Source organism: Lissotriton vulgaris, chromosome 1_1 (genome assembly GCF_964263255.1).
Source record: "Lissotriton vulgaris chromosome 1_1, aLisVul1.2, whole genome shotgun sequence".
NCBI classification, from domain to species: Eukaryota; Metazoa; Chordata; class Amphibia; order Caudata; family Salamandridae; genus Lissotriton; species Lissotriton vulgaris.
In genome coordinates this window covers 1,616,143,411-1,616,156,862 of record NC_141685.1, presented here as the reverse complement: position 1 = coordinate 1,616,156,862, position 13,452 = coordinate 1,616,143,411, and the positions used below count along the sequence as shown (strand labels likewise).

General features: G+C 41.5%; 1 protein-coding gene across 2 annotated transcripts in view; it reads right to left on the bottom strand.

The window, feature by feature from the left end:
- Positions 1 to 3,411: 3,411 nt before the first annotated feature.
- The window catches only part of MAPK8IP2 (mitogen-activated protein kinase 8 interacting protein 2), a 256,306-nt gene continuing 246,265 nt past the window's right edge, over positions 3,412 to 13,452 (bottom strand). For both annotated transcript variants that reach the window (XM_086918822.1, XM_086918823.1), the window contains exon 12: positions 3,412 to 11,134. In XM_086918822.1, coding sequence (XP_086774948.1) covers positions 11,062 to 11,134 — 73 coding nt within the window. In that variant the 3' untranslated portion in view covers positions 3,412 to 11,061. The remainder of the gene's footprint in view (positions 11,135 to 13,452) is intronic.

Genomic DNA, 13,452 nt, shown 5'->3' with positions numbered 1-13,452 from the left:
GCCTCTGCTCTTTCCAGCAAGAAGGAGATATTTTGGGATATTGTTTTTCACATCGGCCAGTGACGTGATTCAGAGGCCCCCACTCCACAAGCAGGCCCGGACCTCGCTGGCTCTGCTGCTGCTGCAGCGCTTAATGGTTCCAAGGTATTGGATGGCCTGAGCCCGCCTCGGACTGTGGGATGAGACAGGGCAGTCATGGGGTTATTAACCCCATGCAGGGCGATGTGCACTGTCACTGCTGCCCCCGCCGGAAGGAATCCTGTTGTCTGAGGCTGGAGAGGTGAGGGGACCCGAGGAGGCGCACTGTTTGAACAAGCAGGAAAATAAGTTTCTGTACAGGACTGTGTGACACCCTGCACCCCCGCATAACCACTCGGCGGAAAAGACACCCCATGCACTATTTTCCTGGTTTCACCTTATTGGATTCTGGGTCGTGTAGTTCACCAGAGCATCGTGAACTGCAACAGGTGTGCTCACAAACTGGGGGCGGAGCGGACTTACTTAAGAATTAGGCAGGACTATCAATCACTTTGCGACATACCTCCTGGACACTTGGGCGCTGAGGAAGGCATATTTCATGCCGAAATACATTCGCCATACCAACCTTAAATAAAGTGTCTCCAATCGGTATTTCCCCTCGTGTGGCCTCTGCTCTTTCCAGCAAGAAGGAGATATTTTGAGATAATTTCAGCCATTAACAGCTCAACTGAGAACATTTCAAAGTACATTGACTTTTTCTTGCAGGAATGGGTACAAAGCTTGACTTCTTTTGTTCAAGACACTACAGATTTTGTTCATAAATTGGAAGAAGTGTCCTGGAATTCTGAGTGTTTACTAATGACCCTTGATGCCACCTCATTGTATACGTCAATTAGACATTGTGACGGGTGAAACAATACTTAAGTAAACACCCAATAAACTTTTCAAACCATAACAAGATGATTTTAACCATGTTACAAATTTGTTTAGAGCAAAACTTTTTTTTGTTCAACAATCAGGTATTTCAACAAATTAGGGGTGTGGCTATGGCGGCCTGCTTCTCCCCCAGCTTTGCATGTTTACACATGGGGCTGTGGGAGGAGCGGGTCCTCATGGGCCGACATCAGTCCATCATGAAGGAACATGTTGTATTATACCTGAGATATATTGATGACTTGTTTATGGTTTGGAGGGGCTCACAAAGTGAGGCTGAGACTTTTGTAAATGATCTAAATGATAACAACTTGAATTTGCAATTCACATCTGTCATCAGTGCACAGTCAGTATGTTTTCTTGACGTGGAGGTTTATGTGGAAGATACTGGTTTAGCCACAAAGTTACATAGAAAACCAACGGCGGGCAACACTGTCTTGCATGCGGCTAGCCAACATCCGCATCAGCTGATACGCAGTATCCCCTACGGGGAGATGCTGCGCATCAGAAGAATTTGCAGTTCTGATTTGGAATGCATTAATGCCCAGGAAGCCAGCAAAATGCGAATTTTGGAGAGGGGTTATTCTGAAGATATACTCAATAAAGCCATAAAACGTACAAAAAACTTCACAAGACAGCAGGCTTTAATGTCCAAAAACGCTGATGTCAAATCCAAGACCACACAACCACAAATTCAGTCAAGGGTCATTTTAACAGGCAGCACTCTGAGATCAGAAAAATCTTTTACAGAAATTGGGATCTGGTTAAAGGAGATCCTGTAATAGGGAGTCAGGTTGCCAATAAACCTGAACTGACTTTCAGAAAATCTCCCTCTATGGGTAGTGTTTTAGTTAGCAACAGCCCTGAAGTATCCATCTCTAGCACATGGATGGCAGTGAGTCGAGGTTTTAAAAAAATGTCCAACATGTAAAGCTTGCCGTTATGGCTGTAACAAAACCCACTATACCAGCCCATTCAAAAGTGAACTAGTACCCATCAATAAGAAATTAACGTGCTAAACTGACTATGCGGTCTATGTGCTGCAGTGTCCATGTTGCTTAAGATATGTGGGCAGCACCCATCTGCCCGCCCACAAACAGATCCTGCAGCACATTAGAGCCATTTTAGGAAAAGATCAGGCTTATCCAGTGGCACGTCACTTCGAGTTGAAACACAACAGCGACCCCAAGTATCTCCAATATTTTTTAATTGATACTATATTGCCTTTGAAACGTGGAGGAGACAGGGAAGCTAGGCTGCGTCTCCTCGAGACTCGTTACATATTGGAATTGTACAGCATGAACCCTGGGGGACTAAACGCCACTGATGATTTATATACCTGTCTTTAGTTTTGCACTCAAATGCCTGATTCTTTTTAGTAGGATTGCAGTTTGCCATATTATGATGTCTGGAATGAGTGTCACTGTAGAAATGATTTAACAACTAGGAGAATGTGACACCTTTATTCCCTGATTTTAATATGCACAGTTTTATTATAATTTTATTATATGTTTACACTATATCAGCACTGTAGGGTTTTATGGTTATCTTGCACTGGCACTAAAAGCTATTTATTTATGCCTACAGCAATATAAGGAGGCTATTTAATGAGAATTCCAACAAAGGGTTTTTTAGTAGTTGGTTCAACAAATACACGGGCCCACATGGGCTGTATGATGATGGAAACATGGAATACCCTTTAATAGAGGGAAATGAGATGAAATAATGTATAAATACTGATTTCATGGGTTTCTTTTGACATTGTGATTTTTGTATGAATATTTATATATAGATATTTATATATTTATTAGGTAACATGTAAATAACCTCTTATATATTTTGTACATATTTATATAATGTTTTTGCAGAGGATATTTTTGTATTACATTTGACAATTGATTTTAGACACTATGTCTTTTATTTTTTCGAATGTCATGAAATGTAAAAGTATTTCTTCTGTTTCCATTGAACGTTGAAAATCAATTAAGAAGCCTTTTCCCGCACTCTTGCACTTTAAATACCCTCCCCTTTGTCGATAACATGTCATGTGATCAAGCCTCTTGGAGGAGGCGAAACGCGTCATGGCGGACTACTGGGCGATGATATTTGCACAATAAAGCACAGAGAATTGCACCAGTTCATGGGTCCTCTCATCGTCATTTTCTTGAAAAGGGGAAACGTTTTAAGTGGCGAGAACTTTGCAATATATATTTATATATGTTGTTGCAAACACGTCGAGTATGAAGAGAGAGAGACCATGAACATCAAGTCATTGATGGACTAATAAGGGTACACCAGTCAGAGAGAAAGATGGGCCAAGAAAAAATCCTAGACTTTAACTCAACGTCTCCTTATGGCTAACAAACTGTGGTTCACAGGTTGACTCACACAAATCTTCTGATGGAAGCTTACTCTACCTGGCTTTGTGAAGATGGCCAGAGAGAAGCTTTGTCTCATCTCTGGAAGCAGTGAATGATAGGTCTGAACAGAGACTTTACAGAGAGTAGAGGAACACATTTTATTTTCAGAAGACCAACTCAATGAAAAACAGCGAGAGGACAATATTTTTAATTCTAACTTTTTTTACAAGTCGCAACAGTTTATTTGTTTCTCTTACAAGTTAAATATTACACATAGCTGTGGTAAGGTATACAGAAGGCAGGCGCTGTGAATGGAGAAGAGGGCAGCGGCGGCACAATACTTCTGCAAGCAAAAGTAAATCAAGTATTGTGATGCAGAGTGAGAAGAAAAGACTCATGTCACTGGGATCTCCTGGGGTATTGGTACAGCATGGAGGACAGTGGGGATGCTCTGTTTATGCAACAGTCTCCTTGGCACAAACCTGCACTACATTTAGTGACTCCTTCCCTCATCGCTCAACTAAACCTCCGGACCAATTACATGCATGCATCTCTCTGCTGCAGGGCTTTGCCTGTGCTGTGTGTCTCATAGAAATAGAAGTTGCACATGCCCGTTTATTTGCATGTAGATCTGGCTGGCCAGTTTTAAAATCCAGCAGGCTGAAAAGCCTTGAATAGCACTATGAGTAATTATTATACCATTCAGATCATTAGAAATTACTGGATTTACAGACATTTAAAATGAATCAATCAAAGCTCTGTTGTGGCCTGAATCGACAGAGTGGTGCATTGGCATGACATGCAAAGTAGCTTGGCTAGCTACTTTCGATCCGCTTACACAGACATAGAGGAGAACAGCTGGTTCCCCATGAGGACACTCTCATTAGTCTGCAGCAAGGCATCCATTTTGGAATTGCTTTATGCTTGGGGTTTCTAGAAAATCACCCAGAAGCATGGGTCACTGCCCTTGATTGAAGCTAAAACTTTACTTCTGAAATTACCATGTTTGGGATTTCATTGGGAACCTATTTTTGCAGATTTTTAAACACAATATTGCGAGAAACGAAAGTTCACAAGCAAACATAATGCCTAGAGTACCACTAATCACCTTACCCATGTTGAATCTGACTGGTTTAAACCATCTGACACCCTCCCCTAGGAAGCCAGAAAGAGCTGCATTCCACTGGCCCATTGAATGTTACATATTAAAACAATAAATATGTGCCTATAAATCAGATCTGTTGTTGGTACAAGTGAAACAAAGGTCGGCTTTGGCCACTGAATCTAACTCTGAGCCTCTGAGGCTGCAGAATATTGGCTACATGTAAATATTGCCACGAGCACAGAATTGTAAGTGGATCAGGAAACATCAAGGATGAGGCCTGTCACTGCCCAGGTGACAGGCGCTTATGAACCTTGCAAGGTGCAGTGAAAAAAAGGCCACACTAACATTGCCAAGGTATTGGATCTGAGCAGGAGCCACCACATTGTACCAATGCCAAATGCTGCTACCCACTGACTTTGCATGCGAAATCAAGGCCAGATTGTACTACCATGAAACACCTCAACCGTGTGTGTGTGGGTGTCATCCAGGTCACATTTCACCTCTGCCTAAAGCTCCTACCCATTGATGGTTCAGGAATCTGCAGGTCTTAACTTTATCGGCCCTTGGTAGCGTAGGGATAGCAAAGTCATAGTTTATCACAACCAACATATTTTTTCCTTAATATGTTTAAACATATCTTCATCAGAAGTGAAGGTGAACTGTCACCCTCTTAATTAAAATAATGACTATTGAGTTCATTCAATGATGCGTCTCAACATCTTATCCCCCTTTTATTTAGGGTTAGAGCAACAGATTTTGTTGCATGCACTTCTTATCTATTTTTTATATATTGTGGGATGATTAAACAAGGCTAGATCTATGTCTGCTTGAAGCAATCTGTGATCCTCAAATGAACCAGAGGAATGTGTGAGAGTCTGTCCGCTGCCAAACAAGCAATGGTACTGTGATGCAGAGCACTGGTATGATCAAACTGCATCCCACCCAAGAGCATCTCTGACACCACTTTGGCCGAAAAGTAGATTTTGAAAGCCCCACTACCTTACAAGACAAATATAATACATCATTCAGGCAGTACAAGTGGAGCAGATTCTACTGCCAGTGAGTAAGATCTCTGGTGTACAGTGTATCTACAAACAGAGATAAGACCAATCATACTTCTGCCTCAGCAAACCTCAGAACTAGCCCTGGAGCGGTATATCAGACATGTTTGACACAAATCTTGACCAATGGGATCACTAACTACCCGTTGAGCAGTAGAATGCAATCACGTATTTATTGCTGTACAGAGATCCTTTGGATGTCACACCTTGTGACAAAGGGCGAAACAAGTGAAACCACTGCCAGAGATATGCCCGTAATAGGTCCTTGATGTGCAAGGATGAGGGATAAAGAAGCTTAGCGGAAACTAAGAGTGCCTGCCAGGAGAGACATTTGTCACTGACCTGATGCCTGGGGGAGAGGTGTCCTTTCAGTGGTAACTTTCCCTTATGCACAAAACCCACAAATACTCTAATCTTTTAATGTGGATTAGGGGCATTACCATGCACTTGCTTACAGTGATATACAGCATACTTGCATTGTTTACATCTTTAAGAAGTGTCTTCTTCATAATGTTATAATGTTCATTTGATGAACATCAAGTCAAACGCCTAGAAATGGTTGGTGGTGCTCGTTTATCTTAGAAGCTGCTGAAAGATTTACCGCTCTTGGTGAGAAACTGTGAAATGCCTGATGACATTGAATGGGTGTGACAGCAATGAGCAGGCTGAAGCTGGAGGCCGCCATCACTGCGATGATGGATTGGGCACTGCTAGTGGAGGCTCAATGAGAAGAAGAGAGCCCACGTCCTTTGACCTCAGTCTGCCCGTGTTTAAAACCTTGAAGGTAGTGCTGTTGCTACTGTCAGCACCACATCCTACCCTGTTCTATCACACCAAGCCTCCTTTCGGTGGTGCCTTAGCTGAGTTTCAGACTCTGTCTGCATGCCTCTCTGTTTCTCTCGGAAGAGAGATTCCATGATCTATGCTCCATGTTACACTCACTCACTCACTTGCACTCATTCATTCACTCACAAATCTACTTTTATTCTTGTCACACATGGACACCTTATGTTTAATGTCTGTTTACACTGGATGTCTCTTTCTTCCCATATAGTTTAATACACACTCTTCCACCTACCTATCTCCATCTCTCTTTGACTTCTCTCTACAAATCTCTCTCTGTATTTGCCACTGTCAGAATATCTACCTCACATCTTAAACACTGAGCCTTCTAACCCGTCTTTTTATCCCTAGATATTATTCATGTCTGTAATACGACCACACCGTTGATCAAATATTGTAACTTTTTAAGTCCATCCCTATTTACGTCCTATATCTCCACTTCAGTTGCTTGCCTCCTCTGTCTATATCTCTTTTCTTCGGGTCCAAATCCCATTCTTACTTTTTCTATCCCCAGCTCTTGATATCTCTTCCCATTTATCATCATTTATTTTCTAACCCTTCACCCTTTCTTTGTACATTTTGTATTTTTGGTAGAAAGTAATGGTGAGGTAGACAATTTTTGGTCACATTGTGTCCCATTTTCACCTCTATCGCAAATGCTTTACACTGTCACAAATGCATAGATGCATCTCTGTCATTTTCACAGTTACATACATACATTTTTGACATGTTCACATGTAAATATACAGACATATATTTCACCTGACTGGTGTTTGTTAACATTGCAGATATGTATGCTTGTAAACGTGACTATTTTAACATTAATGTTTTCAATACTTTCATACATAAAAATGTATTAAAATAGTCACATTCCGATACATACCTGTCTATCATGATCACAGCTACATGCACACTTTCATGTGCGGAATAATCATAGCTTCATACATGCATACATGGTTGACATGACCACATCAACTTATAAACATGATTGGCGTTATCACAGATACATACACATACATGAATTGGTAGCAGATACATATGTGTCCTACATGAATACTCATGTATATTCATGTGAGCCATGATCAGTTACACACATCAAAGTCTGACACCGTTTTCTTCTTACATTCATGTGTATGAGACTTGCTGGTTTCAGCTATATACTTAAACATTTGTCTGCCATTCACACAGGTACGTGCATACAGGCTTGCCATAGTTATAGTTACATATATCAATGCCTGACATGTTCATATCTAAGTGCATACACAAATGCCTGATAAGATCATGGTGACCTACATGCATGCATGAATGACATACCTATACCTACATATATTCATTTCTGACATGCACAGTTAAATTAAGAGTGTGGTTACTTGCCACATATATGTTTCACAGTGGTACAATTACAGTGATATGCGTACCACATAACCATAGTAGCCTATATCTATGCACGACTGATAAATGACAGGTAAATATAAATCGAAACACACTCAGACAAACACATATGTGCATGTGTGCTTCCATTTAAAGTATTTGCACACACATACATATCATTCATGGTCACAGTTACATGCAACTCTTGCAATACAATCTTATTAAATCTATTACAATCTCTAAATAAATATATACAGGACTTACATGGATATTGCAACACACATGCAAACATGTTTACTATAGTAACACAAAATATGTAAATGGTGGTGATACTGTGACAATGTCATACTCACATGCATAACATAGCCACAGTTATCATAAAACATGCATATGTGAGGTTACAACACCTTACATGCAGACACACATCTGTGTCTTATGTGGTCACAGTAACATATACCCATCTGGCATGGCCACAGTTATACATATAAATGTCTGGAATGGTTACGACCCATACATACATTTCTGACATGGTCACAGTTACATTCATGTCTGACTTGGTTACATTTACATACATTCACTTCTAGCACGGTCAGAGTCACATACATGTAAGTGTGTTTTTCATGGTCACAGATTTAGACACTGATGTCTGGGATGGTCACAGTTATTCAAGCATGCCTGACTCCATCACTGTTACATATTCACATCTGATGGAGGGTCACATTTACAAACATACATGACATGGCCAGAATTACATACCTAGATGTATACATTTCTGACATGATCACGGTTACATGCATGCCTGATTTTGGAACAATAATATTCATTTTCTTCTGGCATGGTTTAAGTTACTTACATACTTGCATGGCTGACATTGTCAGAGTTGCATACACTCGTCTGAGGTGGATACAGTTACATAGATGGTAAACATGTTCGTAGTGTCACATATAGCTCTGAATAGATTAAATGTAAATATGTGTATCGTATGGTTACCGTAATATACATTGATTCATGGGCCCAGTAACATATGTGTGTGTGATGGGGGGTCACCATTATATACATGCATATAAGTCTGATATGGTCATGTTTACATACATTCTTTTGTTACATGGTCGTTGTCCCACATATGCGCATCAGTGACATTGCCACTGTTATGTGCATACAGGTCTTACGTGTTGTCAGTTACATACATACATGCAACTCACACACATGGATGACATGACCTCAATTATGTGCATGCATGTCCAACGCAGATACTGATACACCTAGTCATAGCTACATACCTGTTTGTGGTTACAGTGAATACCAGCATAGATGTCTCACATGATAACAACAACTTATTTACATGCCTGACATTATCACAGTTACATAGATGCCTGGCATGGTTATAGGCGGACATGGGCACAGTTGAATACACACCTGACATGCTACAGACATGTTTTTATGTCTGATCGTCACACTTACAGTAACATGGGCAACATCACAAATATATGTATTCCATGATGACAGTTACCTTCATACATCTGTGACATGGTAAGATGCACAAACCTGTTCCAGCCACATGCGTACACTCATGTATATGTTCATCATTGTCTCAGTTACAACCACACATCTGACATCAATTCTTTTAAATACATTCATTCCTGATACTCTCACAGGTAATTACAGACGCACTCTCAAGGCCTGCCTGTTATACAGAACAGAGCGTATCTTCCCATGTAACAAGCCCTTCTCATTCCCTACACTCATTGAATTTCTAGGTAAATCTCTGCAGACAGCGCTGGGTGAAATATCTCAGTTTGTACTAGTCTGTAGGCGGGTTCCACATCTCCCACCAAAGCAGCCCCTTTAGCCACTCGCCCTTCTTGGTTCTACAGTCAGTCAGATGGTGGTACACACAGATGGCCAGGGGAGTATTCCACAGCTATTACACGTTTAAAATTATTAGGCAATGTATTAGCACATCACTCAGGAAAGGTTTGTCACCTTCCAAGTACAAATGAGTCCAAAGTGAACCCTGAAGAAGGCATTATGAACTCTTGGCCAAGGAACAGTAATGCCTGGCTGGCAATAAACAAGCCTGCGCCATCACTCAAAACTAAGACCAGTCTAAATAATGCTATGAGGCCTGTCTATAACACAGTACAGTGGTAATCTGTTACAGTCACTGGGGCAGAGACAAGTTATACATAAAGGATGTTGCTGCAAGGAGCAAAATGGGGGACACATCTTTGGTCAATCTCATCCAACACCCTCTATCTCTACCTGAAACGTTATATGAGGGAACCTGGACACATGTTTTCTTCTTATCTGCAGGCCACACTCTGGCCCTGATGGAACCAGGGCCTGGGTGATTCTGTGTGGAGCCTTATTTCTCTGCTTCGTTTGTGCTGTCTCCTCCCCCACAGCCTTTGACCAGGTAAAAGGTGAAAGACACCCACACATGCCTCGAACTGCAGCGAGTCCTCTTTCCCTCACTGGTGGCCCCTGAGGCAGTTGCACAGATTTTTATGAGTGAATTAAAATGCCAAGGATTGCACCAGCAACCAGAAAGTCTATAAAAACAGACATGCAGCCGGCTGTTCCTTCTACTGCAGATGACACAGGGTGATGCTATTCCATTTGATTTTCAAAGGATCAGCACTTCCCGCCATGTTCTCCTCAGCCAGTTAATAGATACAGCGCCCTTTTTCCTGAAGTCTTTCTTCTATGCAGAAATCAGTCATGATTGTTCTGGCCCCTTCACATTCTTCTGCTTTTTGTGTTGATCTAGATGACACCATTTCAGTGCGCACTTTCGATCCCCAGAATATTTTGTGGCAAGGGTCGTTCCTTCTGAAGAGGCGAGCCCAACGCCCTGAAACACTCTGCAAAATAACATTCAAGAACCTACGAACGCTAACATCATCTTTCTTGCATGGTTGCGAGGACAGGACCTGAGCTCTGTAATAATTGCAAAAGACGCAGTGGTTTTCCCAGATGGGGTGAGAGGCAACAGCCAAGAACGAACAGATTCAAAGAAATCCCAAGAAAAAAATAAATCTAGTCTATCACTTTCAGCCTAAATAAAGGACACTCTGTCCTCGGGAAACTATGTGAATCGAGCCCAAAGTTTCATGGCCACCAGAAGCACTTTCATGAAGTCCAGAGTTGAGAGGCAAGAGTAGAGTGGAGGCAGCAAGGATTCTCGGGATACCGGGGTTGGAGTAGAGTCCATGGAGTGATGTTTGCAGGGGTGCTCAGCCACAGTGGGGAAGAATGTGATCAGTTTCCTCGGTATGTTTGGTGATATGTTGATGGGTGTCCTGGTACCTCTCTCCCTTCCCAAAAAGTGTAAGAGCCATGGAAAAGAAGAGGGAAGTCTTGATGGTTCCTTCAAGGCGACTGGTGTTGGGCCTTCAAGGAGGCAATCTTACTCCAGATAGATGTCCTCTGTGGGACACGCGTACTCCAGATGCTCCTGGAAATATTCCTGGAAGGCTCGGCTGGGAAGAAAACACAATGGTGTTACTTTTATAAACTCAGTTACCTAGGACAGTCATAAGTACAGGTAATATTTGGTAAAATAGTTAGTAGTGTGTATTTGGTCTGTTGGCCTGCAGTGCTCAGTCATCCACATTGTGCTACCAATAAAGTATTACACGTATTAGCTCATTTTTTATTGTTGTGATGCAAGCCATGATTGGTAAAGTTCCAGAGGAGGGTACAAAATACAATTATATTAGTTCTATACACAAAGACCTACACTGGCCCCAGCTAGAATTCACATTAAGTTGTTTTTGCATGGTAAACAGACATACACAAGCAAAGTCTACACAACCTATTAAACCTCCTGACTATCTCCACCTTAGGCCACAGAAAATCTTTCTCAGGTGCTGGTACCGCAGCGTGAAACTCTCTGGCACCGGAATTGAGAAAGATACACACCACCTTCAAGAAGCATCTCAAGACCCATCTTTTCAAACATTTCTTGGGGTTGTCCATTGTCTTGAACCTTCCCTATCCCATTCAACTGAATCTGCTCTCTTTGAATTAATTGTTTAAGCCAATTTTCTAACACACCGGTTAACGCTTCTTAAACCTTTGCATTGGCACCAGGAAGCATTGAGAGCTTCGTTAACTTCATTCTCTGATCTGTGTGCCCCTTATGTAATGTGGACTGTCTTGAATATAACTACACTACTCAGATATCCAATTAAATTGTAGAGCGTCCTCATACTACATGGCTTCCGTGCTGTATAAACAAATTCAAATAAAAGGTATAACTAATGCATGCTTTGAGATTAAATTACTCTTTACACATTAAACCCTCCACGAGGCCTATGGTAAAGATAAGATAGCTGGTATGGGCAAATAATAGGAAAGTACCAGATTTCAGTTCCAAGAGAGGACAAGAAGTTTGGAAACCCACCAAACTGAGGGGCCCATTAGGATGGCGGGCGGATCGCCCCAGCCAGGCTGGCAGTAGCCACCGCCGGCTTGGCGGGGGCGATCCGCCCGCCATCCTTGCTCTGAACACCCCCGCCATATTAGGATGGCGGGCTGCAAAGTCCACCCGCAATCCTAATGGGGGGCTGAGTATTTTTTGTCATCTCACATATCAGAGTATTAAATTATTTTGACCAATTTCTTTTTTCCTAGCCCAGAAACGTACATTCATCTTTGATCCTTTTTAAAACCTCATGACACAGTGACCCATGACAACTTACTAGTTGAATTAGCAACAGGACGTTCATCCATACAATAAAATGAAATGTGGATAATCACCTTAATAATAGCCATAGCAATCTCACTCATCCCAAACACCTAGGACCTCACAAGCTGCTTAAAAATCATCAGTTGCGGAAACTCGCCTCACTACCACCACTAGAACCGTACTCTGAAGAATTGATTCGGTCTTTGTTCTGTTCCCTTGTGTACGTTTAATAAAGGTTATTACATGCCAACAAAGTGGCCATGAAAACATCAAGTTACAAGACCTGAAAATCAAAAATGTAGAAAAAAATTCCTTTGAACTGACCGTAAAAAGGTTTCTAGAGAGCTTCTGGACATTGATTTAACATTTCATCAAGTTAAATACGATCTTCAAAAAATGTATCCAATCTTACACTAAAATATAGTCATCATATTTAATATATATATATATATATATATATATATATATATATATATATATATATATATATATATATATATATATATTTTTTTTCTCTTTTCAAAAACAGCCTCCGAGCTATGGAGCCCCCGACCCTGCAGGGCGGCCTCTGACAACGGGCACGGAGCAGCCCGTCAATTCAACAACACACCACAAAGAGGCCCAGTACTGTTTTTTAAATCAATTACTGGAGCATGACCCACGCGCCACTGTAAGCCCATTGAGGATCTGCTAATTCAGTGAAAGTGCAGTGGCTGAAGGAAGGGATTCATAGTGAGGGACTCCTCACTACGATCGTGCTGGAGCCCGGGCATTTACACCAGATGCACTTTGAAAATTAAGACAATGCGAAGATTTTTCATCACATGCCTGCGTGAGTAAAGAACATTATGGTGACATGGATGCACGCAAAAAGAACTTTTAACATCTGAAAATGAAAAACGGAAATGGATTTATTAAGATCCTGAACAGTACTCTGAATAACAGTGACGTGCACCATGGGGATTGTATTGTTTAACAGCAAGTCATGTGACCTCATAGCTTTAAAGCACGCACGTATGCAAATTGCAACCTAATGAACCCCACCTGTGATCAAGGCTGAAGTGACGCCGAAACGCGTAAGGACATGGTGGCATCTTCTGCGCTGCT